Genomic DNA, 26,630 nt, shown 5'->3' on the forward strand with positions numbered 1-26,630 from the left:
CACTGTCCATATCTTGGCCCATAATTGCGTGTGAAATTTCAAACTCCCGACTCTCGCTCCCTACGATGGGAAGGTGGATCCTACTTACCACATCAAGCACTACGAGATTTAGACGTTGATGCAAGGAGTGACCCCCAGGACTATGTGCCAAGCTTTTGGTCTCATACTCGTCAGACCCGATTTCGAGTGATTCAAGAGCTTGACACCAAGGACCATCCGACGATCGTTCAAAGACATGAAGGACATATTTCTAGCCCACTTCGTTACGTCTATGGTCCAAAGAAAATTAAGATGTACTTGTGGCCATCCGGCAAGAAAATGGCTAATCACTAAAGAAGTATCTTGCCCGGTTCACTGAAGAATCAAACAAGGTCAACCGATTTGACGATGGAGACGCGATAGTGGCGATCATCGAAGGCTTGCGCACTAGTGACTTTCTAAAATCCATTGTCCATTACATCCCCACGAACCTGTTGGAGGTCGTGACACGAGCCAGGAGTTACATGGGAGTCAAATATTGCCTCGACTGGTGGAATATGACGATTTGGGATCAAACTTGATGCCACTATCTCTAAAGTCACGTCAATCTTGATATCCACTTTGACAGAAAGTCGATTTTCCGTTTTTTGTCACGTAAACAAGACAAGCATAGATAAGCTAAGAGGGCCGGAGGGATTCCCCACGACGCACAGTCTGACACTCAATATTAGTCCGAGAGATGGTTTTGGCAAGAAGCACAGGAAAGGAAGGTTCCTCTGCTGGGATGAGTCTTCGCCAAATGGTGTCTTTTCCTTCGGCAAAGACAGGCGACGCGAGATCGGTCCTTGCCTTAGCAAGGACGGGTGAGGCAAGACGGATCCTCGCCAAGGCGACGAAGTCTTCAAGCATATACTTATGTCAACAAGAGAATCCTCGTTCTTGGAGAGGATGGTATCTTCATGCAGATGTTCGCTTCGACGAAGAGCAGCATTATTTTCGACAAGGACCGTGTCTTCAGGTGAGGCTAGGACGGTCCTCGCCCTTTGTGAGGACCATGTCATCGAGCAGATACTTACTTCGGCAAGCAAGGTCCTCACTCTTATTAGGAGAGTGTCTTCGATCCTCTTCCATGTTTTTGGTTCTCTTAACTCCAACGTCATCGAGTCTCTTGATTTGGTAAGAATAGTGCGTTTGTTCCTTGTTCTCGTGACAGGTCTTCAATCCTCGCCCTCAGCAAGGACAGGTTTTCCGTCGCCCCTCCTCACTGAGGGACCGTGTCACCTCATGTTCTGGTGAGAAGGGTGAGAACCATTTCTTCAATCTTCGTCCTCAGCGAGGGGCCTCTAATTCTCGCCCTCAACCGAGGACAAGTCTCTAGTCCTTATTCCCCGTGCGGATGGGCGTGGGGAGAAGTGTCCACGCCCTTGGTGAGAAGGGTCCTTAAGTTTCTTGTTTGCCTAGGCTCGAGTCATATGGACTCCAAATACAAAAATATCGATTTGGGATTTCTTTGAGTAGCCAACTTAGGTGTTGACTATCGTTTGTTTAGGCCTGGGGGTGTCTTTTTTTCCCGTAAGAAATATGATAGACACGGCAAAAATGTTTGTTGATTTATAATATACCCACAAAGGCTCCCTCCCTCATAAACAATGAATAAATCCAGCAAATGAATTATGTTCCTCATTCATAGCATAAAATTCAACCTAATTCCTGATTCGTAAAAACATTAACACATCAAAATTGGAAAAGACAAACACCCAAACAACTTTATGTGCCAAAGCTGCGGTCCCCAGCATCTCCAAGTCCTGGAATTATAAACCTGCAACATACAAACATTTTTAAATAATAATTATAATAATAATACTCTAATTTAACAGAACAGAAAATGTAATGAACAGGGAGCTCTACAGCCGAGAATCGCTTACCCTTTGTCGTTGACGGTAGGATCAATAATGCCGGTATATACATGAATCCTGAAGAGTTACCGTACAAAAAATAGATAAAAATAAGTAAATAAATGCGCAAAAAAAATTTTTGTAAATGGAAAATACAAGATGCTAGGGATATTACCCTGGGAAACTTTCACTCAGCTTTTGTAGGGCCGGAGGGGCTGATACAGCCGATATCTGTCGTATGTCCCTCATTTTAGTCTCATTATATGGATGAAGGATATCTTAGTATTCTTTGGAAAAAAAAAAACACGGGTGTGAAAATGTAAACTTCATTTTTACCACTTTAATTTGCTTGTTACCAACTCCTCGTTCCTTGATCAGCTCTATGCATGCAACTATCGTTCCTCCTAATATCAAACACCGATTGTCTTGAAGATCAATAAAAGCAAGTTTATGCCGAAACCCTTTATGACATAACTATGTTTACAAACATTTAAAAACACAAAAACAACCAGTGCTGGATTTAGAAAAAGAGCTTTATTTTCAATGAAGGTAAGGAAAAATAGTATGCACCTGTCGCAAGCATAGGATCAACGACAAACACCCGGGAACCTTCAGGGAACTTTTCTGGCAGCCTGTAAAAATTTCACGTGATTCGTCAGGAAGTTGGTATAACATTGAAAAGAAAGAAGAAACTAAGAAAATAAAATGAGACAACATCCATCAAAATTTAAGAGCTGTTTCGATATTAGACAGGGTTGATATATCTTAGTAACTAACGATTACTAACGGAGACATCTTACTTGTTCAGATAAACAGTTGGTTGAAGTGTCTCCTCGTCTCTGCTTACACCTTAATTTGCAAAATGGCAAACTAAAAAGATCAGGATGATCGAAACATGTCTGAAAGAGTAAAATGCTATCGATTCAAGGAAGTCAATGATGCACTGGTTTTTTAGCATTGTGATGCAAAGTTATAAAAATTTCGGAACAGAAATCGAAAACTTTTATACTCAATTTTACTCCAATATACAGAGAGCAAGTTGACATTCTCACCGAGATGATACGTTTTGATCGCCGGCAAAATTGATGATGCGTGCTCTGCCAGAGCTAGACCAGCTCTTAATATTGGGACAACCTTAGGAAACAATTGAAGAAATAAATACTTCATAGCTGAAGCTGTGGAGAACTCATTGAGTATGAGAAGAAAATGATTTTTTTTCCCCATGAAGTTGGATTCATTATTTGAGTCATTACTTAAAAAGTTTATTCTCTCATCTTAGAAGTCATCAATGAAAATTCCTATCAAGTACAGCCACATACACCGATGTTAAAGCAATAAGAACAAAGAGTACAAGCAAACTTACCGATACAGGCTCTCGGGGATCAATGAATTCAACTGCCGCAATGTCCATGGGAGTCTGAATCTCTCCCACTACAGTAGGCTGACAACAATAACCCAAACAATAGATTCAAACGATATTGGATCGAATAAAAAACAGTGTTAAAGAAAAGTAAAAATAATTTGCGAATTTTGGAATGTCGCATCAAAGACTGGGTTTTCGGCATCCTGTTGTCAATTTTGGGAATACGGAGCAAAAAAAATTCCATGGGGAAGACTACTCTTTTAGCGACATTAAAGATAGCATCGATTTGAATACGGGTTTATGGCTATCCTCAATTACTAAGAAGTTCTCGAGTTACTCTTTGGCTGTTTTGATGAGGGATAGGGCGAGTGCCTTGTAACTTAGTTTTGAAAGCTGTTTCTTAATGTAATTTTTGTTTTCTAGTCACTGTATCGGGGGTTTTCTTTGGGGTTTGGTCTGCGTGCTCTTTTGGTGCTAAAGCTGTTTTCCCCTGAGTTTCATTTCCTCTTATTCACAGGCCTTTCTTATGAAAGGCTTTTGCGTTGTCAATAAAGCTGTTTCTTTTATAAAAAAAAATATAGATTACAACAAAATATGTCAATACCATAATAATCGAGATCACATGTCATCCAGTAACCTATGTTTATTCGATAAAAAATAAAAATAAAAAGTAAAAAAAAATAATTGTTTACAAAGATGTAAATAAGAGGAACTAACCAACCAATCCCTAGAAGCCTCATACATAAGTAGCCTCCCCAACTCGGCCATCGCATTTCCTACACTCGAAATTCAGAAACGTCAAGCTAGTCAGAAAAACAGTTATGTGTTGAATATTCAAACCATACACACTACTAAAACTGTAGAACGGCCATTACTCACTGAAAATGGGACTCGGTGTTTGTTCATTCCTTAAAACCGAAACCCAATGCTTAATAAGCGGATGTGGTGGTACATACACCTGAAAGTTTATCAAAAAAAAATTTATTTAGATTAGCTCTAAAAACAAAGGTCTGTAATTATTCTAAATAAATATATAATTCTTCCAACTTGTCCAGTGACTAAGAGAGAACTGGATACTTAATCAAGCATTTTAAACTAGCTAACATTTCTGGGTATATCTTTTTATTACTAATAAAAAAAATATCAAATCAGAAAAATCTTAGCTTAGCCCATAAAATTTATTTAACTAATTAGACTAGTCTCAGAAGACAATTCTTGTTTTTTTTATAAACAAATAATACGTAAACTATCAGTCAAGCAAAATCAATATGCCAAAAATATAAATCGAAAAACCACGATATCATTTCACTTAAAAAGAAAAAGAAAAAGTAAAAGTAAAAGAAAATCCGGCAGAGCCGGGCAGGCGTTAATCGAAATCAATCAGATTGAAGGAATCAATTAATGTATATAGACATAGGAACCTAATATGTTTGGATGTAAATAAAAAACTATCACCAAATTTACTGTATATATTGTATTAATGTGTTTGATGTAGCATAAAAAGTACCATAATAAATTTAAATGAAAACAGTGACAAAAGAGTGAACTAACTAACAAGCATTCGATTCTCTGCAATGGGCTTCTCTCCAGTGGCCATGTGAGACCTCAAAGTGGCGAATCTGTGACGCCGAGCAGAGAAATACGAGACCTGCAACCAATTTTTTTTATAACTAATACAATTTTCGGCTCTTAATTATTTTTTCTCTATTTTGTGATTAGTTTAATTATTTCTTATAACGATTTTCAAAAGCTGAAATTACCTTTTTAGGAATGGGCTTGAAAAGGGAAGTAACGTTAGGGTTTCGGGAGTGACATGATGAAGAAGACGAGGACCCGAAACGCCGCGTTTCGGAAGGAGGTTGGAGGACAGAGATTTTAATGTAGCACGCCATGGATTTCCCTGTCAAAAATGAAAAATCTTGGAAATTTAGAATAAAAGAAGATGAAAGCGATTAAATGGGCCTCTCAAACTCTAGCCCAAATCTATTATACCATTTTTATCCTGCCCCAAAACTAGTAGAAATTTCGTAATTAACCTAAAACATGCGCTACTTTTAATATTGTACTCATATTTTCAAAACATTTCACTAGTAACTATTTTTTTTTTTGGAAAAAAATACCCTCATGTTTCAAAAATTTAGTTAGCAATTATTGAAATATGATCACCAATTATTAAAATCTAGTCAACAACTATTGAAATCTAATTAACTGTTATTGAAATCTGCTTCAAAATTATTGAAATATGGTAAATAGTTCCTGAAATATGATCAACAATTATTTAAATTTGGTCAACACTTATTGAAATATGGTTTAACTATTATTGCAATCTTGTTAATTGTTATTGAAAACGAGTATTTATGAAAATTAGAAGGTTCAACAGCTAATAGTGAAAAAAGTTACGAAAAACGGTTACTTTCGATTATTTCTAACCCGAACTACAAGTGTCGTCCAAGTTGGGGATACTCCATAAATATATGAAAAAATTACATAGCTAGCCTAAAACGTGAGTCACTTTTCATATCTCACTCATGTTTTCAAAACATTCAGCAATAACTGTTTCTCTTTTTCTAGAAAAAAAATACCCTTGTATTTCAAATCTGGTCAACAATTATTGAATTTGGCCAACAAGTATTAAAATCTGGTCAACAACTATTGAAATCTGGTTAATTGTTATTGAAATCAGGTCAAAAAACTCTTGAAATCTGGTTAACTGTTATTGAAATCTGGTCAACTGTTATTGAAATCTGGTCAACTATTATTGAAATTTGGTCAACAACTATTGAAATCTGATTAACTATTATTGAAATCTTGTTAATTGTTATTGAAATGTGGTCAAAATATTGGTATTGAAATCTGGTTAACAACTATTGAAATCTGGTTAACAGTTATGAAGGGTAAAATGGACACTTAAAAAATTATAACAGTTATTTATGAAAATTATAAGGTTCATAGGTTAATATTGAAAAAATTACGAAAACAATTACTTTCGACTGTTTCCACTAAATATATTCTAAAACTTAGAACTCCAAGAATATAGGGAAAATATCATAAGTCGTTTGAGCAAAAAAAATGTTATATCTCTCTCATGTATTTAATCAAAATAATGCGTTTATTCTCACAGTTTCTAAAACTTAGAATTCTGCTACCGATCAGATTCCACGTTCGAGTCTTCAAGATCTAATTATGAGCTCTGATTCTCGATCTTTAAGCTTTGAGCTCCTGACTTGATTCTTTGAGCTTTATGAATCTGGAATGACGATATGATCCTTCGTCGTTCGGATCTAGAAGGATGTCACTATAATCTTCCAAGATGTAATCTCTAAAAGAATAAGAATAAAGTGTGGACACACTCGTTATCTCACTGCAATTACCACATTACTGTTTCGGGTCGCGTCGTATATTTGAGATTGGAATCACGAGTTCCAGAGGGATAGGGAGAAAGAAAATTTGTCACCCACAGAGAGAGGGATGGGGCAAATTTATATATATATTAGAATGAATTTTGGTGCTCTCCCTTACTTCTACTTATTGTGGTAGGAAAAACTATCTTTGGAAAGAATAATGTTTCCATAATATCTGTTATCATTCATTTTATATAGTTAGTTATGAACCATTGAATCTTAACTATAATTCCTACTTTTTCTCTCAACCATCTGAATAAATAGACGCAAAAGTCTTTTCTCATATCTAAATGATTCGTCAATCTTGGCATCATCCTACAACATGAGTCGAGACTGCACTCTTTTTATTATTAGAATTATGGTTTACTCATCGTAGGAGTGTCCATTGATATAGTCAATTCATGAGCTCAATACTCCAGGTCCAACTCATATCGAGAAAGGTCAATTATTCGGTCATACCATTCTTGATATTTATGAGCCCTAAGCATTGTTGCTTCTGTAGCAAAAGATCCTTTCGTACGTACTTACTACGGAGGCACAATCAATCGGTCCTGAAATCAACTCTTAGGTGAGTGAACATTGACCTTCTTTCAGGAAAGCTGGACTCCGTATTCGTGAATCACTTTTCGCTCAGATCATATTTCGTATTTAGGCATTTGTATCTATTCAGTAACAAATGAATCAAAGGACCCAGTAATACAACATAGAAATCCGGGACCATTTCATAATTTAGATCAATTCTCGCCATGACCATCATAGCAACCCAGGTTAGTGTGTCGTAACGGTTGCTTAAACAACACATCAACATATAAAGTCTATCCATACCGTACACATACCAGCTGTGTATAATGCTCCCCCCCAAGTGATCAATCTTTACTTGTGTTCCACATAAGTGATTTTAGATCCACCTATCCAGACATGGATCAATCACCGATCATGTTTTAGCTCACCTTCTGAACTTAGATGCCTAACATGTAATTCAATTTAATACGGAGACTAAGGATTAAATGAATGTTGATAAATCTATAATATAAATAAAGCTTTCGATTCACAAAGATAAATGTCATAACTTAATTTTATTGATAATTTCACCGTCTTAAAGATTACAAATAAATCCTCTCACGGGATATAATCCCTAACATAAATATTATTCTTGTGTTTCCCAACAAACAACTTGGGATCAACATGGAAGCGAAGAGGTTTATAAAAAAAGTGCATCATAGTCAGTCTTCATCTCTTGGCATCCTTCAGCTCTTGGCATTACTTCAGAATCAGCTCATAGATAAGTTAAGGAACCCAATGAAATGGTTCACTTTCTTAGAAGTGGCATAAGCAACAATCTGGCATAAAATGATGAGACCAATATCAACCTTGCCCTTGTTTCCCACGGCGTAAAGAAACTGACCCAAGGCTTTATTCACTAAGCCCCTATGCAGAGTGGGGAACCAACTCTTGATGGCTATCCAATACATAAGAGAGTACTTGGTTAAGAAGTTCGTGGAGGACATATGCTAATCAACCCAACAAGTCTTCTCTTTAACATGGTGGGCATTGATGGACCCAGAAGTAAAGACAACTCATTTCCTTTGATTATGAACATGCAAAAATTGGGACTAGCAGAATTCCCAAAATCCTCAAGCAAGTTTGTTATAACTTATCTAACAATCTAAACAACAAACTTCTTGGAAGATGTGACATTGGAGAACATTTTTACCTCGTTTAGTAGAGTCATAATCTGAGAGCCTGTGTACCTTTCTTCATCAAATAGCTTATCATGGATCACTGATCTTTTCACAACCACATCTCGCATGAGCTTGGGATACAAACAAAACACCTTTCTTATGAACACGAGATTCTAATGATGACTTCCCCTTCTTCTTAGAGGACTTCTTTGCTTATAAACAAGAGCAGGAGTAGCCTTCTTCTTCTTCTTCTTCTGAGTAGTTGCTTTCTTCTTCCTGTTAAGATAAGTTGTCTTCATCACTGCATGTATCTTCATGATCTTCTGAGACTCAAGTCGTCTCATCACTCTCTAACCCTTCATCTTTGGGAACCTTCCTCTTTGCAGAGGTCTTCTTCTTTGCAAGCTTAGCAACATCCAACTGCTCACCATATGAGTGACCTCTGTTGGGATCAACAGTGTACCAAGACCTAGTGGGGGCAACCTCTGATACAGGCTCCGACTATGCAACATCACCAACTAAAGGCAGAGCCACGTGGACTGGCTCAATCACAGGAACTGCTGTGTGGTTTTCTTCTTCTTATATGGCTCAAAGATTAGAGTTTCATGAATGACCCTTGTTGATGACGATTTCGGGATCGTCAACAATCACAAATAAATATAAGATGTATTTGTTTTATTTAATAATAGGTCTCGTAAGACTTCGTATAAGAAACAAAAATAAAATCCCGATTTAATTTAAGAGAAATACTGATACGAAATATGAAAAAAAAATTAAACTTTATTAATAATAAACGTTTACAAAGGGGGCGAAGTGACGAGATCAAGAGAGCGAACTCAACAAAGAACAAGAGAATTTGAATTAAAGTCAAAGACAGAGTTCCAGCTTATGCGTGCGAAAATGAATACAACAGTCGTTATTTATAGGCGAAGAAAGAATCATCTCTTGGACACGTGTTGATAAGCTCGTCCTCGCCACGTCGCAGGTTTGCCAAGTCTTAGATCCGGTATTCTCGGCGAAGTTCCAGCTTGACCATGACTTCGCTCCTTGATCGGGTCAAGGCAGGCGATCTGTTCTCCTCAGCGAGCCGGGCTTGGGCTTCTTACTTAGAACCGGGTTGAATCACTTATTTGGCTTTGGTCGAACTAACGCAGCTCGTCTTTCTTCGTTCTTTGGGACCTCGAGTAACCACGAAAGTTTCTATCACATAAATCACTCGAGATAAGAAGGAATTAGTGTATGGGCACTTTTAAACACGACGACTCAAGAACAAGTCTAAGAGTCGAAGAGCTAAAATACTAGGTCAAATGTGGACCTAGGTGCCAAAACAAAAACGAAAAGAACTAGAGAGATAGAGGGAGATGAGCGGCCAAGTCTAGAGAGAGAAGCTCTCAATCTCTAAAACTTTGGGATGAAAAAATAATGAGAATGAGGGCCCTATTTATAGGAGAGAGATTACCTTCAATAAGGTAGTTTCCTCTTCTATAGAATATCACATATTCATGAGAAAATATTGCCCTTTATTCTCTTAAGTGACACGGCCATGGAGTCTTCATGACACCTTGGATTAGAAGGAATGCACAAAATAATCTCTCTTTTTCTCCTTATGTTGGACGGCCAAGGTCTTCTAGAAGGAGCTTCTAGATGTTTCTTCATTTGTTCATGACAACATAAGAAAAGCCCATTAAGAATTTTCATGTAAAATTCCATGAAATGAAATTAATCCTCAAGGCCCAAAATCTTATCATCGCCGAGTGATTTATTTGTCATCATATGACAATATCAAAAAATTTATTGACATTCATTTCGTTCTATGTCCAAAAAGACAAAAATACCCTTTAGACAATTTTCGTAAAACTTGTCTCGTTCTTGTTTTGACTTAGCTTCTAGTTTAACTAATCCAACTCGATATGACTTGTGACAGTGACCTCATGAATCCAAATTAACAAAACTTTAGCTAACATACTTGGACTCAAAAGTTCACAAACTTTTTCCAAGTTTAGCTTAATGTCAACTGACTCTACTAAATAGTTGACACTCAGAATCTCTCGGTTCAAATGAATTTATTTTCTACTCAAGAATTCAACTAAATTGTGATGAGTGGATCCACTAAATATTATCTATGTTTACCCTTCATGAATAGCATCAGCTAGTCGGGATTTACAAAATTACCATTTTACCCTTCTACTTGTAATTTCCTCAACTCATTTGTCGCTTGTGAATAAGTTAGAAACAATGTATCGATGAGGAGCTAACAAGTCACATTGATTCATCCAAAAGAGTCATGACTCAATTTGGATACTGCCCAGTTCATTTATTCACATTCCAAGGAACAAAGCATGAGGTGATATACATTGCATTTCAGCAATCTTGTACATGAATTCCATATCTATGAGATCTTCACAAAGTTTTTCATGACATCTTCATAACTTAGTACTTCACCAATAGGTCTTGTCTATATCACATATTGAATATCTAGAACTCTGACTTTCTCAAATGAAAACATGTAAGCTATGAAATGACATGTCTCATTTCAGGATTGAGGAAAGCATGATGCAATTCATACATAGTGACTCCGAGACATAACAGGTTAATTGGTTTGTTCTTATTCTGTCTCTTGAAGTGCACTGGTCAATTCAGTACCTTCAGAAGATACCTAGGAAGAACTATAGAGTCTCCAACTCTCTATGTCTCATAACCAGACATCATAGATTCTCCTAACAATCATACTGAGATTCAATAGCCCTTTGATCCTTAGATTGTGAATATACTATTTTAAGCAAACCATGAAGAGTTTCTTCATGCAAATTTATATTTAACTCTTCATTTGTTGTTAGGTTTGTTTAAGGCTAAAGACTATAGTTTATCATAAAGTTTCAAACAGACAAGGAAAAATGAATGAACGTTTCAACTTTTATTAATTATTTAGCAGTTACAAGCAAGAGTCTTCGTGAGACTTTATTACATAAATGTACATAAGTAATGACTACTACTCTTCTTGTGTGCACCATTGACAACATAACAAACTCTCAATCATACTTCTCTAAAGTGTTTGATCATCATGAAGACCATTTTCATCCTTAGTGACCTTGATGTGTGTGTTTGCAAGAGTTTTTTTTGTGACTGTATTTCTCCAACTCAAACTTCTTCACCAGATTTCTAGCATATTTGCTCTGTTAAATGGAAATTCCCTCTGATATCTATTTCGCATGAAGTCCAAGAAAATAGGATATCTCATCCACCATGCTCATTTTGAACTCACCTTCCATTTGTTCAACCAACTTCTGTGAACTTGAACTAAAAACAATATCATCAACTTATATCTGAGCAATGATAAAATATGACCCGATGTGTTTCACAAACTGAATTTTGTCTACTCCCCTTAGGTCATAGCTATGATCGACCAGAAATACAGTAAGCCTCTCGTACCAGGCCATATACATTTGTTTCAAGTCGTAGAGAGGCTTTTTTTAGCTTATAGACATAGTCATGATGGTGATGATCTTCAAACCCCTTACGCTTGGTAACATAGACTTCTTTAGTAATATATCAATTCAAGAAAGCACTTTTGACGTCCATCTGATGAAGCTTAAAGTTCACGTGACAGGCCAAGGCAAGCAACAGTCGGATGGCCCCCAGAGGAGTAACTGGGGCAAAGTTTCTTCAAAATCTACACCTTCGATTTGTGAGTAGCCTTGGTACCTATTCCTGGTGATGTTCCCTTTCTCGTCAGATTTATTCTTGAAAATCCACTTGGTGCCTATGACATTGACATTGACATCAGTGGAACTAGGAACAAGGCCTCAAAGCATCATTTCTCTCGAATTCACCAAGTTCTTCCTACGTGACCACTACCCAATATTTCATCAATTATGGCTTATTTGATGTTATTGGCCTCAATATTAGAGACAAAAAAAAGAACGATTAACCATATCGCGATATTTTAGAATATTTTTATCTGTAGTTCTTCTTCCTTTCTGTGGATCACCAATGACAGAAGTGATAGGATGCTTCTTCAGTATCCTGGATGAAGGTTAAAGGATAGGAATGCTAGGAACATCCTGGGGGAATTGCATCTCATTCAAGTCTTGAACAAATTCATCATCAAATGAGCCAAGAAATTTATCTTGAATGTCTTTTGTTGTCTCCCCTTGACCAACTTCTTGAACAACTCGGGTGAAACTAGTTGCTTCAAGAATGGCTAAATCTTCATCTTCATCTTTCGTTTGACCTTTAACATAATGGACAGTGACATTGATAGACTCAATGATAGAGTGACTACACGTTGTCGGTCGTTTTCGGAAGACTCGGAAAGTCGAGAAGATACGTTGTTCAAAGGGCCAATGGTCAGTCCGAATGTCCCGAAGGGTGGCAAGCCTTCTGACACTAGTCGACTCGCAAGTCCTCGTGCCGAATTTCAGCTCCTCGAGTCGATTCGTTCTCCTCGAATCGAGCCCGGCTCCACGAGTTGAGTAGTTCTCCTCGAATCGAGCCCGGCTCCTCGAGTTGAGTCGTCCTACGCGAATCGAGCCTCGCTCCTCGAGTTGAGTTATACTCCTCGAGTCGAGATAACTCCTTGAGTAGAGTCGTGTGTCCACGAGTCGATTGTCGGATCCTCGTGTCGACCATGAAATCCCGAGACTCGAAGGCTCAGCGGGCCGGGTCATCGAGGGCCTCCAAGGCCCGTAAACGATCGACTAGTTGAGCCATATGCCCCTCGAAAAAGACACGCGCGTGCTCCCTTAAAAAGGACGCGCGCGAAGAAATCTACATGCCACCAAGGAAGAGCGCGCGCCGCGCCAGGGGTCTGCGCTCGGTGCCATGAGAGCTGCGCACCGCGCACCCCTGGACCAGCGCGCACGCGTGCCGTCCGGAAAGCACGCTACGTGCATGCTGCATGGGCGCACCGCACAAAGCCTCATGCGCGCCGCGCAGGGGCTCCTGCGCGCCGCTCCTCCTTTCGAGGAGAGCGCGCTCCTCCTTGAGGGGAGCACGCCCCCCATGGACGAAATAAAAGCGCCTATTAAGGCCCTCCAACTACTATAAATACCCTCTCTCATTGAGGGGGAAGCCATCCTATTTATTCCCATTCATTCTCTTAAATACTCACTCTTCTCTATGATTCTTTGGATGTCATCTTTGGACTGAAGCACATTCTGCGAGATTTCTCATTCTCAGAGGTTCTAAAGCGCTCTCGGGGACTCCCGAATGTCGCTCCCTCTGATAGAGCGCTGAATCTAGAGCCCAAGCGCGCTACCTGGGTTTTCCACTGAAAATCCCCTACGCGTCTAGTGTGCTAGACGCGTCTGCGATTTTCTCTGAAGATTGCCTACGCGTCCCACGGAGTTCTGAGACGTTACCGAGGACTCCTACGCGCTCTGTCTCCTTCGTCGAGAACGCCCTCTAGGCTCCACGCCTCATACTGCGTTACATACACCTTGAACTACGTTCTGACCTGATCCCACACACGGGTACGTAGGCAGCCTACACAAAAAGGCACGGCCACTCCTCCAATTCACCACTTCTCTCCTCAGGGAAGCGCTTTGATTGGAGAAAACCCAGCTCGAGACTTTTGAGTTCACATCTTTGGCTCGGATGCGGCCACTTGGTCCGGCCTTGGGTCGAACCGCCCAAAGCTTTTAATAGTTGTTTATTTTCGTGCGACAACAGTACACTTGTTGTAGACTCTATAGGCACAACTTGTGGTAGAGTAGCCAAGAAAGATCCATTCATCACTCTTTGGATCTAGTTTTCTGCACGTAATCTTTGTCATTCAAGATATAGCGCACACTTACAAACACATGGAACTATTTGAAAAAGGGTTTCTTCCTTTTCCACAATTCATAGCAAGTTTTATCTATTCCAATACGAATGAAGACTTTGTTGATGATGTAACAAGTTGTATTAACAATCTTAACCCAAAACTTCAATGGCATCTTCTTAGCTTGAATCATCACCCTGGCCATCTCTTGGATAGTTTAATTCTTGCGTTCAACAACTGTATTTTGTTGTGGAATGATAAGATATCAGAATTGATGAGCCAATTCTCTGCCATAATAACTGTGGATAGACATGATGCTAGTCTCCTTATCTCTCTAAAGTTTAGTGCATAGGGTAATGAACACCTTGACATCATCATATTTTTCCTTGAGAAATTCTATCCATGTGAATCGTGAGTAATCATCAACACATACAAACACGTAACTCTTCCCACCAATGATTTCTACATGCATAAGACCCATCAAGTCCATGTGAAGAAGCTCAAGAGGTCTTCTAATTTTAATTTGAGATGTGCTTCTGTAAGGAGCCTTTATCTGCTTCCCAATTTAACATTATCCACACAAAATATCGAGATCTTTTTTTTAGTTCAAAAATGCCTCTAACAAGACCACCAACAATAACTTTCTTCATGGTATTGAAGTTCAAATACCCTATTCTCTTGTGCTAGAGATTCATCTAACCAGACTTGATTATCAGTTAAGTTGCTCGAGAAGTTGTCTGACCGACTCCCAGTAAGTAGCAATTGTTCAACGATCTATTCCCTTCCATGACACACTGATCACTCTTGTAAAAAACAGGGCAAGCTCCCTAAGTAAACTTCAGATGATTATCTTCATCACACAGTTTTCTAATACGGATAAAGTTGGCTTTCAATCCATCAACGAGAAGAACATTCCCAAGTTGTGGCAAGCCTTTTACTCAAAGAGTTCTTTTGCAAATGACTCTGCCTTTTTCACCATCTCGAAATGTCATGGTCTGATTCTTGTAGGATTTTAGATTAATGAGATAACTCTTATCACCAGTCATATGCCCTAAACAACCACTATCAAAATACCAGTTTTTCTCCTACATGCTCTTTGCAAAATTGTACGCCACAAAATTCACCTTTTCTTGACTCTCCATTCTTGTTTTACGTGATATAATTTCTTCACCTTTTTTAGTCGAAGATCAACAAGATACTTGAAACAACAAGACTTGATGTGACCAGCTTCATCACAGTAATTGCAGATCCACTTCTTCTTCTGTCTACTAGTGGTGTGAGTGGACTGATTCTAGAGTTGTTTGAACATCTTGTTAGGAACAGACTTGTTCATATTCTCTGTAGATTTCACGAATTTGGTTTCACGCTGAGAAGATTTCCCATGAAAATATAAGATCTCTGATGTTACCACTCCATCTGTGGGAAGCAAGCATGGAGTCAAGATTGTTGGATCAAAATTGAACATCTTCACATTCTTCTTTAGTTAACTCGGTTCTCAATGATTTCATATGAGCTCTCTTCTTATTTTCACCTATTCTTTCATAGTAAACACAGTCAATCAACTCATTCTTCTTAGAAGTTAAGCTAAATACGTTCTTCAAAGAGTTCCTTTGCAAATAACTCTGATTTTTTCACCATATCAAAATGTCACAGTCTGATTCTTATAGGATTTGAGATTAACGAGACAACTCTAATCACCAATCATATGCCCTAAACAACCACTATCAAAATACCAGTTTTTTTCATACATGCTCTTTGCATAATTGTACGCCACAAAACACACTTTCTTCTTGACTCTCCATTCTTGTATGATATGAGATAATTTCTTCACCTTTTGTATTATGAGATCAACAAGATACTTGAAACAACAAGACTTGATGTGACCAGTTTCGTCACAGTAATGGCAGATCCATTTCCTCTTCGATCTGCTAGTGGTGTGAGTGGACTGATTCTAGAATTGTTTGAACATCTTGTTGGGAACAGAGTTGTTCACATTCTCTCCAGCTTTAACAAATTTGGTTTCACGGTGAGAAGATTTCCTATTAAAATCAAGACTTCTTATGTTACCAATCCTTCTCTGGGAAGCAAGGATTGAGTCAAAATTGTTGGAATCAGAATTGGGCATTTTCACATTCTTCTTTAGTTGACCCAGTTCTCAATGATTTCATAATGAGCTATCTTCTCATTTTCACCTATTCCTTCATATAAAACACAGTGTCAATAAAGTCATTCTTCTTAGAAGTTAAGCTGAATACCTTCTTCAAAGAGTTCCTTTCCAAATGACTCTGCCTTTTTCACCATCTCAAAATGTCACAGTCTGATTCTTGTAGGATTTGAGATTGATGAGACAACTCTTATCTCCAGTCATATGGCATAAACAATCACTTTCAAAATACAGCTTTTTTCCTACATGCTCTTTGCATAATTGTACGCCACAAAACACACCTTTTTTTTGACTCTCCATTCTTGTATGACATGAGATAATTTATTCACCTTTTGTAGTTTACGATCAACAAGATACTTGAAACAACAAGACTTGATGTGACCAGCTTCGTCAGAGTAATGACAGATCCACTTTTTTTTTTGTCTATAGTGGTGTGAGTGGACTGATTCTCGAGTTATTTGAACATCTTCTTGGGAACAGAGTTGTTCACATTCTCTCCAGCTTTCACGAATTTCGTTTCACTCTGAGAAGATTCTCCATGAAAATCAAGACATCTTATGTTACCACTACTTCTCTGAGAAGCAAGGATGGATTCAAGATTGTTGGAACCAGAATTGAGCATCTTCACATTCTTCTTTAGTTGACTCAGTTCTCAGTGATTTCAGAATGAGCTCTCTTCTCATTTTCACTTGTTATTTCATAGTAAACACAGTGTCAATCCACTCATTCTTCTTTGAAGCTAAGATAAATACCTTCTTCTCAAGAGCACTGTTCTCAAGTTTTAGACTAGCAACATTCTAACTCGGCTTCTTGTTGTTGTCAATAAGAGCAAGCCAATTTTCATGAAGTAAAGAGAAGTTCTTGATAACATCTTCCTCAATAACATCAACTCCATATTCGCTACTCCAGTCATCAAGAGGATGTTCAACCAACTCCTAGTTTGAACTAGAAACAACCTTCTCGTTTTCCTTCATATTTGTGACAACATTTAAGGCTAGATAGTTAGTGTTATCCTCATCTGGCTTGCTGCATTATCACTCTAGTTTACAGCATATGACATGCTGTTTTCTTCAAGGAATTTGTAAACTCTGCCTGAATATACCCAAATCATTCGCATTCCCTGCAGTGAATCCCTTTTGATTTCTCTCCTCTATTATCATTGCAATTATCACAAAACCTGTTTCTTCTATGGAATTTACTGCCTCTTCTGTTATGAGTGTTTGGTGTAGACCGCTACCCTTGGTCTGTTACTCTTATGTTCATCTTCTTCGTGAATCTCACAAAGTTCTTCGAAAGAAATGCAATTTGATTAGACATGTCACCATCCTCTTCACCTTCTAAAGTGACTTCAGCTTTGAACCCCACACCTTTGTTATTCTTCTCTGGCTCATTTCCTTTCAGATTCATCTCAAAGGTTTTGAGAGACCCCATCAAATCATCAAGTCTCATAGTCTTCACATCATGGGCTTCTGTTATAGTTATCACCTTCATGTCAAACCTTTCTGGAAGAGAGCTTGGCACTTTGCTAACAAGCTTTTGATCTTTTATAAGTTCTCCCAAAGTAAAAGATTCATTTGAAATATCATAAATTCTAGCATTGAACTCAGCATTAGTTTCATCCTCCTTCGTAATGAGATTCTCAAAATTTGTAGTTAGCATCTGAATGCGAGAAGATCTAACCTTATATGTACCATTATGAGAATTTTAGAGAATATCTCATGCCTCATTATAACTTTCATAGTTAGAGATCAGCTTGAATATATTCTCATCAATAACTGACTTAGTTGACTTTAAATTTTGGCTGGATAAAACGTTGGTTTCTATGATTTACGCTACATAAGGGTATTTCCAATATTTTCTATCAGTTTATTTCTGTAAATGGCTAGAGTATAAAATTTACCAAATGTTGGCTAGATCCTTAAAATCACGTTTATGATTTGGCTGTGTTGCTAGATCTCCCTTGAAAAGGTATGCGGCACCATATTTTTTCGTGTTTATTGCATGAATATATTGAAAGAAAAAGTATCTCATGTCGATTAAGGAATAGAAAAGTAAAAAGGTCACGATACTGATGGGGCCAAGAATTGAGTTCAGGGGGATACAATAAAAAAATTGAACAAAATTAGAAATACTAAATATATAATAAAATCATCCAGCTCAATTAAAATAGTTCAAATTTTCGTAACGAATTATCAAATTTTGAAAATTTGCATAATAACTCTATTTTTAATGCAATAAAGAAGTTCTTTCTCAATATAGATAACTAAGCTGTCATTCAACCACTTATCCAATAAGATTTCGCAAATTGGTCTTACAAGATGCATTAGAGTAAACACTATTCTCAATTAAAAATTCACTTCCTTACTTCTTTTCTTTGCACTTTCAGCGTGTTCTTCAATGAATTCCATTTACTATATATACTTTTCTTTGAAATATTTCTCTATGTCTATATTCATATGAAAAATATGAACATACAAATGATTAGAGGCATAATTTATTATTTTCAAAACACAATTTATAAAATAAATAATTGGATTTTCATCAAACAAATTGTGTACATTGATGATTTAGAAAACTCAAAGAATGTAAATTGATAAAGAACGATTCACATATATTAATTCATATATAAAACACTTACTTTGTTACTGAAAAATTGGTAAGTGGATTAGTTGAAATGATGAATATTAGAAATAAAATGGTAGATATTTGGGGCTTTTGTATAGACAATAAAGATGATGGAGTTAAAAAAAATGACAAAAACCGAGATTTAAAAAATAGTTGAATCGTTGTCACATGGATTCGAACTTGTCTCTCTTAGGTACTTGAGTTAGGTAACAACCAACTGAGCTATAAAAATTTATTGTTTTAAATAGTGAAACTTATTTTATTATTAATGTATAATTATTTTAATTATTAATAATTATACATTTATACCTACTATATTTTTTATGGTCCAGGGCCAATAAGGACACCATTGTTCCCCACGTAACTTCGCCTTTGGTCGCGACATCATTATTCAGATGAATGAATATGTTTATGTATTTTTTTTTAATACTTTGTGTTTCACTTCAATGTAGTTCGATGATAGCTTCGAACATAAGTTCAAGTTCTTCAAAATTCAACGTTTAGTGGAAGGTTCATTTCGCATGCCATCGTATCATGGAGGCATTCTCTTACCAATTCCAGAACGTTGTTAGCGATAAATTTATTCCAGGAAGCCATTATTAACATGCATGTATATTTTATACCTATTTCCACATTTATAACCTTTAAAATTGATATGCAGAGATAATTTAATTGTTTTAATTATAAATAAACTTAATCGTAAAAAATGATTATATTTGTAGCAGAACGGTATAAAATAGCCAAATGACTATTCTCAATTAAAATTACTGCTCAACTATTAAAATGTTAAAAAAAAAAAAAAATAGCCAAATGAATGTATACGTCTTCGTAGTATGGCCCATACGTCTAGTTTAGACTATTTTCCTAGTTATGAGATAATTTTACTAGAATTTTAATATTTGTATGGAAATGATTGAGGTTATAATCAAATACGAGTAAGACGGTTACTATCAAATTTAAGATTTTCCACATCGGCCATATATTAATTACTATTTAATTAAGGAAACCTATCATACTTGAAATATATTTATATGCTTGTAAGAATGATGCAAAAAAATGTAACGTAATTTTAACTAAACCATAAACACAGTAATATCCTTCATACATATTTATTACAATATATGAAAAAAAATATATTATAACGCTTAGAACATGTATGCATTCCTTCAAAAAAAAAAAAACATCTATGCATAAAAATGTAAGTAAAGAAAACTTTGACTAGGTAAGCGATTTTTTTCGATTAAAATTAAACTTACATTCAACTTGAACCAAAACATTTCATAAAGTTAACCTAAATTTTCTAAAAATATTTAAGCTTTGTTCACACTTTTACGCATGCAGTTTTAGCTATTTTCTTAAGAAGAAAATATACAATAAAATTATTGTATACGAAACGGTTGTTTTCTTACCGCTATAGGTGTTTTTTTTTACCTACTTTCTATAACAAGAATATAAATTAATGATCGAATTCTTGTATAATTATCACGTGTGTATCCGGTTCGATAATGAAATAAACATAAATAAGATGCAATATTTTTTAATTTAATTATTAGTAGCCGTGTCATGAAGAATATGAAAGACTATTTATAGTGAAAATTTCATGTAATAGTGTGTTTTTAATACTTATCGCAAGAATAAGTGTCTAAACTTTTCCTCACGAAAATAATAGTTTTCAAGTTATAAACAATTATTTTTTATGTTTACAATTTTATTTATAAAAAGAGATAATTTAAATAATCATTATCTTAAAAAAAAAAGTTGCACATTAAAAAACACTATCATTTAATTTTCCATTTTTTTTTATAGAACTAAACTATAATGATGGATTTCGCCCAACCCAAAATTGAGTTAACTTATAAACCCTATTTCAATGAGTTAACTTATAAACCTAATTCGAAGTCTTCCGAAGAAAACTTACAAGTGGATGAAATATCATCTAGAAGACCTGCCCATCAAGATTCGCCGCGTAATTTTCAATGTATAAAATATAATAATAATAATAATAATGATATAAATCCAATAATTTGATTGAACATGTGAGTGATTGCCCAAGGAGGAGGAAACATGTTATCCAACAGCAAGTAAATGAACATATCAAATATCTATACATGTCACATTTGGTCTTTGACTAGGCCCTACGTTATTATATAATTAATATGAAGAATAATGAATATTTTACTCAACAAAAAAACAAAAAACGAATACTGATATGTAAATACAGAGAAAGAAAAGACCAGCCGAGACCAACCTGACCAGACTTACACTGACCCGGTTTCCCACGTCACCCTGCCACGTGTTGACATTACCTCGGTTTCCGTGTTCGTTAGAAGTATTTTGTTCTTATTTATTTAATTTATTTTAGTAAAATATTATTCAATAATTTTTTTTATATAAATTAAATTTCCTTATGTGTTCGTCATAGTGATGAATATATATGTGTGTGAGTGAGTCCATGTTTCTCTCATACCACACTCATATTAATATATCAGCCGTCTCTCTCTCTCTCTCTCTCTCTCTCTCGTTGTTTCGTTCGACGACTGTGATTTACTCACCTTCCCATGGATCCTACGAGAACATTCGTCGCAAACGTCAAGCGTCTCGTCGTCAAGGTCGACCTCTACAACATCTATTTATGCATCTATATACCTGCGCATATATATAATAAATATTACGTTGTATTCATTGTAGGCGATATTATTGTATTGTTTTTTTTTTATTATATATTGATCTATTTATTTAATTTGTTTCGCCTGTAACGTATTCTAGTTCACAAGAACTGCAATGACGAAATTCTTCATCGGTGATGTGTGTGACGTATACATGTATGTACGTGTGTGCGCGTCTATATATATATATGTGTGTGTGTGTATTGTTCGATTGTATTTGTGTATCGAAGATTACGATTAAAATAATTTTATTTAATTATTTTCATATTTTTGCTAGCTATTGAAGTATTTAAAACTGAGGCGGATACGTATGATTCTTTAAATCTGTGAGACTGTTCTCTGTTTTTCCCCCCTTCCCCTGAAGGGTTTAGGGGTTACGGATTGTGAATGCACTAAGGGTTTTTTTCTGGTTTTTTTTTAATGATAAGATTCGGTTATAATCAAGTGTTTGATCTGCTGTTTTAGTGGAATTTCAGGTCATGATCAAGTGTTCTGATGTGTTGTTTAAACGATTGTCAGGTGGGAACGGCTGTGGTGACCCGCGGTGATGGGAGGTTGGCATTGGGCCGACTTGGGGCGCTATGCGAGCAGGTAAAATCTGGTCTTTCTCTCTTTCCAAACTAGTTCTTATGATTATGGTTTTGACAATGACCTTTTTTGTTTTTTTTTTTAACGGGGTGATACGCCTATAGCTGAAGGAATTGAACTGTCAAGACTATGAAGTCATTTTGGTGACTTCGGGAGCGGTCGGTCTAGGTCGTCAAAGGCTGAGATATAGAAGATTGGCAAACACCAGGTCCAAAATGGATGAAAATGCCCTTTTCCTATACGATTCGGTTCTGTTAATAAATTTTATAACCATTTGTCATATTCCATCAGTTGACAGATGTATGAGATTTTTTGGTTTAGCGTTTGAATGAGAGATCTGATTGATGCTGATACGAGACATATTGACCCTCTATACAGCTTTGCAGATCTGCAATACATGGATGGCGAATTGGACGATGGAAAGGCTTGCGCTTCTGTTGGTCAGGGAAGTCTCATGGCTCTTTATGATGCCATGTTTAGTCAGGTGTGAGACAGACGGGTCTCTTTATTTTTATGCACTTTCATCGGCTTTTAATAGTGCTGATGTGTTCTATATTTATATCTCTTGCAGTTAGACATAACCTCCTCTCAGCTACTCGTAACGGACGGGGTTTTTAGGGATGCGGCCTTTAGGAAAACTCTTTATGAGACAGTCAACTCTCTGTTGGCTCTGAGGGTGATTCCGATATTTAATGAGAACGATGCTGTCAGCGCCAGGAGGGAACCGTTAATGGTACGAGAACTGTAGATATGGATATGTTTTTTTTTTTCCTTCCTTGTTAAGTAGATTTATGTATTTGACTTGCAGGACTCTTCTGGTATATTCTGGGATAACGACAGCCTGGCGGGGTTGCTGGCTCAAGAACTGAAAGCCGACCTTCTAGTGATGCTAAGCGACGTAGAGGGGCTCTACAGCGGGCCTCCGAGCGACCCGAAATCGAAGCTGATCCACACTTACGTCAAAGAGAAACATCAAGAAGAGATAACATTTGGCGACAAGTCAAGACTGGGAAGGGGCGGTATGACCGCCAAGGTCAACGCTGCTGTTAGCACCGCCTACGCTGGAATTCCAGTCGTTATTACGAGGTATAAATTAACTCATGAAGTATATCTAAGTTGTATCGTCTAACTTGGCTCTGAATCTTGTTGTAGCGGCTACGCCACAGACAACATCATTCAGGTACTGCAAGGCAAGCGAGTCGGCACAGTCTTTCATCAAGAAGCTAATTTTTGGCCGGTAGTCAAAGAAGTGTGCGCACGCGAGATGGCTGTTGCCGCGGGCGAGTGTTGTGTCCGTCTTCAAGTAAGATAACACACCGTGAGTTTATAATCCACCTCCCATAGATGGCTAATGATTCTTCTCTTTTTTTCTCTGTGCTTAGGCTTTAGAATCTGAAGAGAGGAAGAAGATTCTACTGGATATTGCTGATGCACTAGAGGCCAAGGAAGGTTTGATAAGGGCTGAAAATGAAGCCGATATCGCAGCAGCGTGTGAAGCCGGATATGATGCGGCGTTCCGCTCTAGTCTCACTATAAAACCTGGAAAGGCAAGTACTTTCAAGCACTTGTATCCTCTGCTATTACCATAATCTCATAACTGACTTCGACTGTTCCTTCTACAGATTTCCAGTCTTGCGACGTCTATCCGCAAACTTGCTGAAATGGAAGAGCCTATTGGTCATGTTCTTGGGAGAACAGAGGTCTAAAAGTTATATTTTTGCTTGGAAGAGCCATATTCTCAAGAATTTTGATTTCATCGCTTATTTACAACTCTTTTTTTATTAAATACTACTTTTGCTCACAGCTGGCTGATGGAGTTTTCTCAGAGAAAGTGTCATGTCCATTAGGAGTTTTATTGGTTGTCTCTGAGTTTCCACCTGATGCCCTAGTTCAGGTGCTTATACCAGACATTTTTTGTGGGTTGATTTTCTGTACTTTTTTTTTATTTTGTTTTCGACAACAATAAGTAAGTGTTGAATCAACAGATTTCTGCCTTGGCGATACGGACCGGAAATGGGCTTCTTCTTAAGGGTGTAGCAGAAGCCAAAAGAACAAATGCCATCTTGCACAAGGTTTGAGAATTTAAGTTGATCTCTCTTCTCTTCATCATTCATAAAACAATAACATGGAACGAAGTTACTGCGTATCTTTGCTTTTGCAGTGATTTGATTATATTCTCTTTTTTCCTATTATATATATATATATATATATATATATGTGTGTGTGTGTGTGTGTGTGTGTGTGTGTGTATAGATAATCACTTCGCCGCTGCCAAACGTGGTTGGCGATGACCTTATAGGACTCGTAACTCTAGAAGAAGAATTGCAAGATCTTCTCAAGGTAAATACCGAAACAATTGAAAAGGTTTATTGACGTTTAATGAATGGGATTTGAATAGCTATGGTTACGCAGCTCGAAGATGTGATAGACCTGGTGATCCCACGAGGCAAGAGGAATCTTGTCTCTCAAATCAAGCAATCTACGAATATTCCCGTCCTCGGTCTCGCTGGTATGACTAATCATATCGTCAATCCATAACAATGATGTGGCGGCTATGCGTTGAAGTGAATTCTTTCTTCTATGCAGATGCAGTATGTCATATTTATCTTCATAAGTCTGCCGATATGAATGTCGCGAGACGCCTCATTTTAGATGCAAAGAAGGATCATCCTGATTTCTGCAATGGAATGGTATGTGGTCGTACATTATGTAAATAATTATTTATTCATTTATTTCGGGTTTGTGTAGAGAAGTGCATATTTTTGACACTCATTCACTCATCTGGATCTCGATACCTTTCTGTTTTCCCCCAGAAAAAGCTGCTGGTGCACAAGGATTTGTCAAGTGACTGTGGATTCACTGAACTTGCTGCTGAACTTCAATCCAAAGGTGTGTCGACGTGATAATTTCTTCTGCAATACAAGTACGACGCAAATGCTATATCGATTTTGACTTGCAGGTGTGATTGTCTATGGTGGAACCGAAGCGAGTACACTTTTGGGAATCCCCGAGGCAAGTCCTTTCCATCTCGAGTACAAGACACCCGCTTGGATAATCGAGTTTGTTGCTGACATGGTATCTGCCACCGACCGCGTTCATCAATATGAAAGGTATGTATATATATATATATATATATACATACACACACATTTATCTCCTTCCCACTCAATATTTCAATACCTTCTGTCCAATGGCTCTATTGCAGTACTCATTTTGTTTGCATCGTAACGGAAGATCGCGAAGCCGCTGAAACTTTCCTAAATAACGTCGACTGGTAACTGAGATTAGTTAAACACGCAATACTACCACTGCCAATTTTATTTTGGATTTTTTCTAGTTTCTAACATACGATCGCGTGATGCTATCCACAGCCCGGCACTGTTCCACAATGGAAGCGCAAGGTTCTCCAACGGATCGCACTGTAGCATTCGTGCAGAGGTAGTCTCTCTCGGTATTGGATGGTAATTTTTTACTTTATTTTTTCTGTCTACGCTTCATAACGTTTTCTTTGCGTGTCTCTTACTAGGACGACAAGGCTTTGGATGGGACTCAGTTTCGAGATCCGCTTGGAGTGGAAGGGCTTCTAACAACAAAATGGTAAGTGAAGTCATTATGTGTAGAAAGGTTTCTTTCTTTCTCCGCAGATTTTGAATAATGTGGTGGTCCAATGCAGGACTTTGAGTGGAAATAAAAAAGTGGTGAAAGGAAACAGAGATGATCAACAGCAACAATGAAGCTGATTTAGTCTCAGAAGCATAGCCGCGACCCAATAATATATTGTTGTTGTAGTAAACGGTAGAAGTCAGAGACCAAACTACAAAATAAATTATCAACCACATGCTCATAATGAATAATGGTATATTTGTCCTTCTATTTATTTCATTATCTTTACAGACATTTATCCCCATTATTTTAAATCCCGAGCTATTTTGTTGCTCGATCAAACGGGGCACCTAGTTATGCAATTTATCCCTCTTACTGTAATAAATTGGCATAATCATTTATAATGCCATATCTGAATTTTTATGTTATAACATCTCTCTCTCTCTCTCTCTCTCAACAGAGTCGATTATTTTGTAGAGAAAATCAGGCTTACTATGACAAACATACATTATATCCTCTACTATTAATGAAATTTCATTTTTTAGAGCTCAAAATTATCAAAATATCAAGACTAAACTCGTCACTTTAATAATATCTGAAATTGAATTTTTGGAACTTTTAGGACAAAAACACCCATGAAATTCAAATAATTCATCTTCCTCTCTCATTTCAAACCCTCTTAATCTTTCTCTCTCTCTTCATCACAAGTCTTGTCACATTCGAATTGGTTGCGCTAGGATTAGAACTTTCGGTGAACGAGCTCACCGTTGAGCTCGTGGGTTCGAGAAAACACCCGGATTTTCGATTTTAGGGGTTTCGCATCATTTTTTATAAGGTTCCATAGTTAGAGTTTCTAAAAACAATAACATCATTCAGGTACTGCAAGGCAAGCGAGTCGGCACA

The 26,630-nt window shown here is 37.1% G+C and overlaps 2 protein-coding genes across 3 annotated transcripts; one reads left to right on the plus strand and one right to left on the minus strand.

Moving 5' to 3' along the window:
* Positions 1 to 1,622: 1,622 nt before the first annotated feature.
* Positions 1,623 to 5,161, minus strand: UPP (uracil phosphoribosyltransferase). The gene is made up of 12 exons (XM_089607081.1): positions 4,998 to 5,161; positions 4,793 to 4,885; positions 4,117 to 4,195; positions 3,955 to 4,013; positions 3,238 to 3,315; positions 2,927 to 3,008; positions 2,675 to 2,723; positions 2,445 to 2,506; positions 2,211 to 2,278; positions 2,050 to 2,105; positions 1,905 to 1,952; positions 1,623 to 1,798 (listed from the first exon to the last, which is right to left on the minus strand). The coding sequence occupies exons 1-12, from the start codon at positions 5,127 to 5,129 to the stop codon at positions 1,747 to 1,749; spliced, it is 858 nt and encodes a 285-aa protein (XP_089463207.1). The 5' UTR covers positions 5,130 to 5,161; the 3' UTR covers positions 1,623 to 1,746.
* Positions 5,162 to 21,339: 16,178 nt separating this feature from the next.
* On the plus strand, positions 21,340 to 26,160 carry LOC149404380 (delta-1-pyrroline-5-carboxylate synthase-like). 2 transcript variants are annotated; one of them, XM_089603082.1, is made up of 20 exons: positions 21,340 to 21,479; positions 22,056 to 22,127; positions 22,229 to 22,332; positions 22,503 to 22,608; positions 22,696 to 22,857; positions 22,933 to 23,210; positions 23,277 to 23,427; positions 23,507 to 23,671; positions 23,747 to 23,824; positions 23,929 to 24,018; positions 24,110 to 24,196; positions 24,378 to 24,464; positions 24,537 to 24,633; positions 24,711 to 24,814; positions 24,938 to 25,013; positions 25,084 to 25,234; positions 25,330 to 25,398; positions 25,496 to 25,562; positions 25,651 to 25,721; positions 25,798 to 26,160. In XM_089603082.1, the coding sequence occupies exons 1-20, from the start codon at positions 21,429 to 21,431 to the stop codon at positions 25,856 to 25,858; spliced, it is 2,127 nt and encodes a 708-aa protein (XP_089459208.1). In that variant the 5' UTR covers positions 21,340 to 21,428; the 3' UTR covers positions 25,859 to 26,160. The 2 variants fall into 2 exon arrangements, with proteins under 2 accessions (XP_089459208.1, XP_089459215.1); XM_089603089.1 differs by lacking the exons at positions 21,340 to 21,479; positions 22,056 to 22,127 and having other exon boundaries at positions 22,511 to 22,608.
* Positions 26,161 to 26,630: the final 470 nt, after the last annotated feature.

The sequence above is a fragment of the Urtica dioica genome, chromosome 2, assembly GCF_054948205.1.
Source record: "Urtica dioica subsp. dioica isolate 48M chromosome 2, U.dioica_male_clone48M_v1_H2, whole genome shotgun sequence".
Taxonomy (NCBI): Eukaryota; Viridiplantae; Streptophyta; class Magnoliopsida; order Rosales; family Urticaceae; genus Urtica; species Urtica dioica.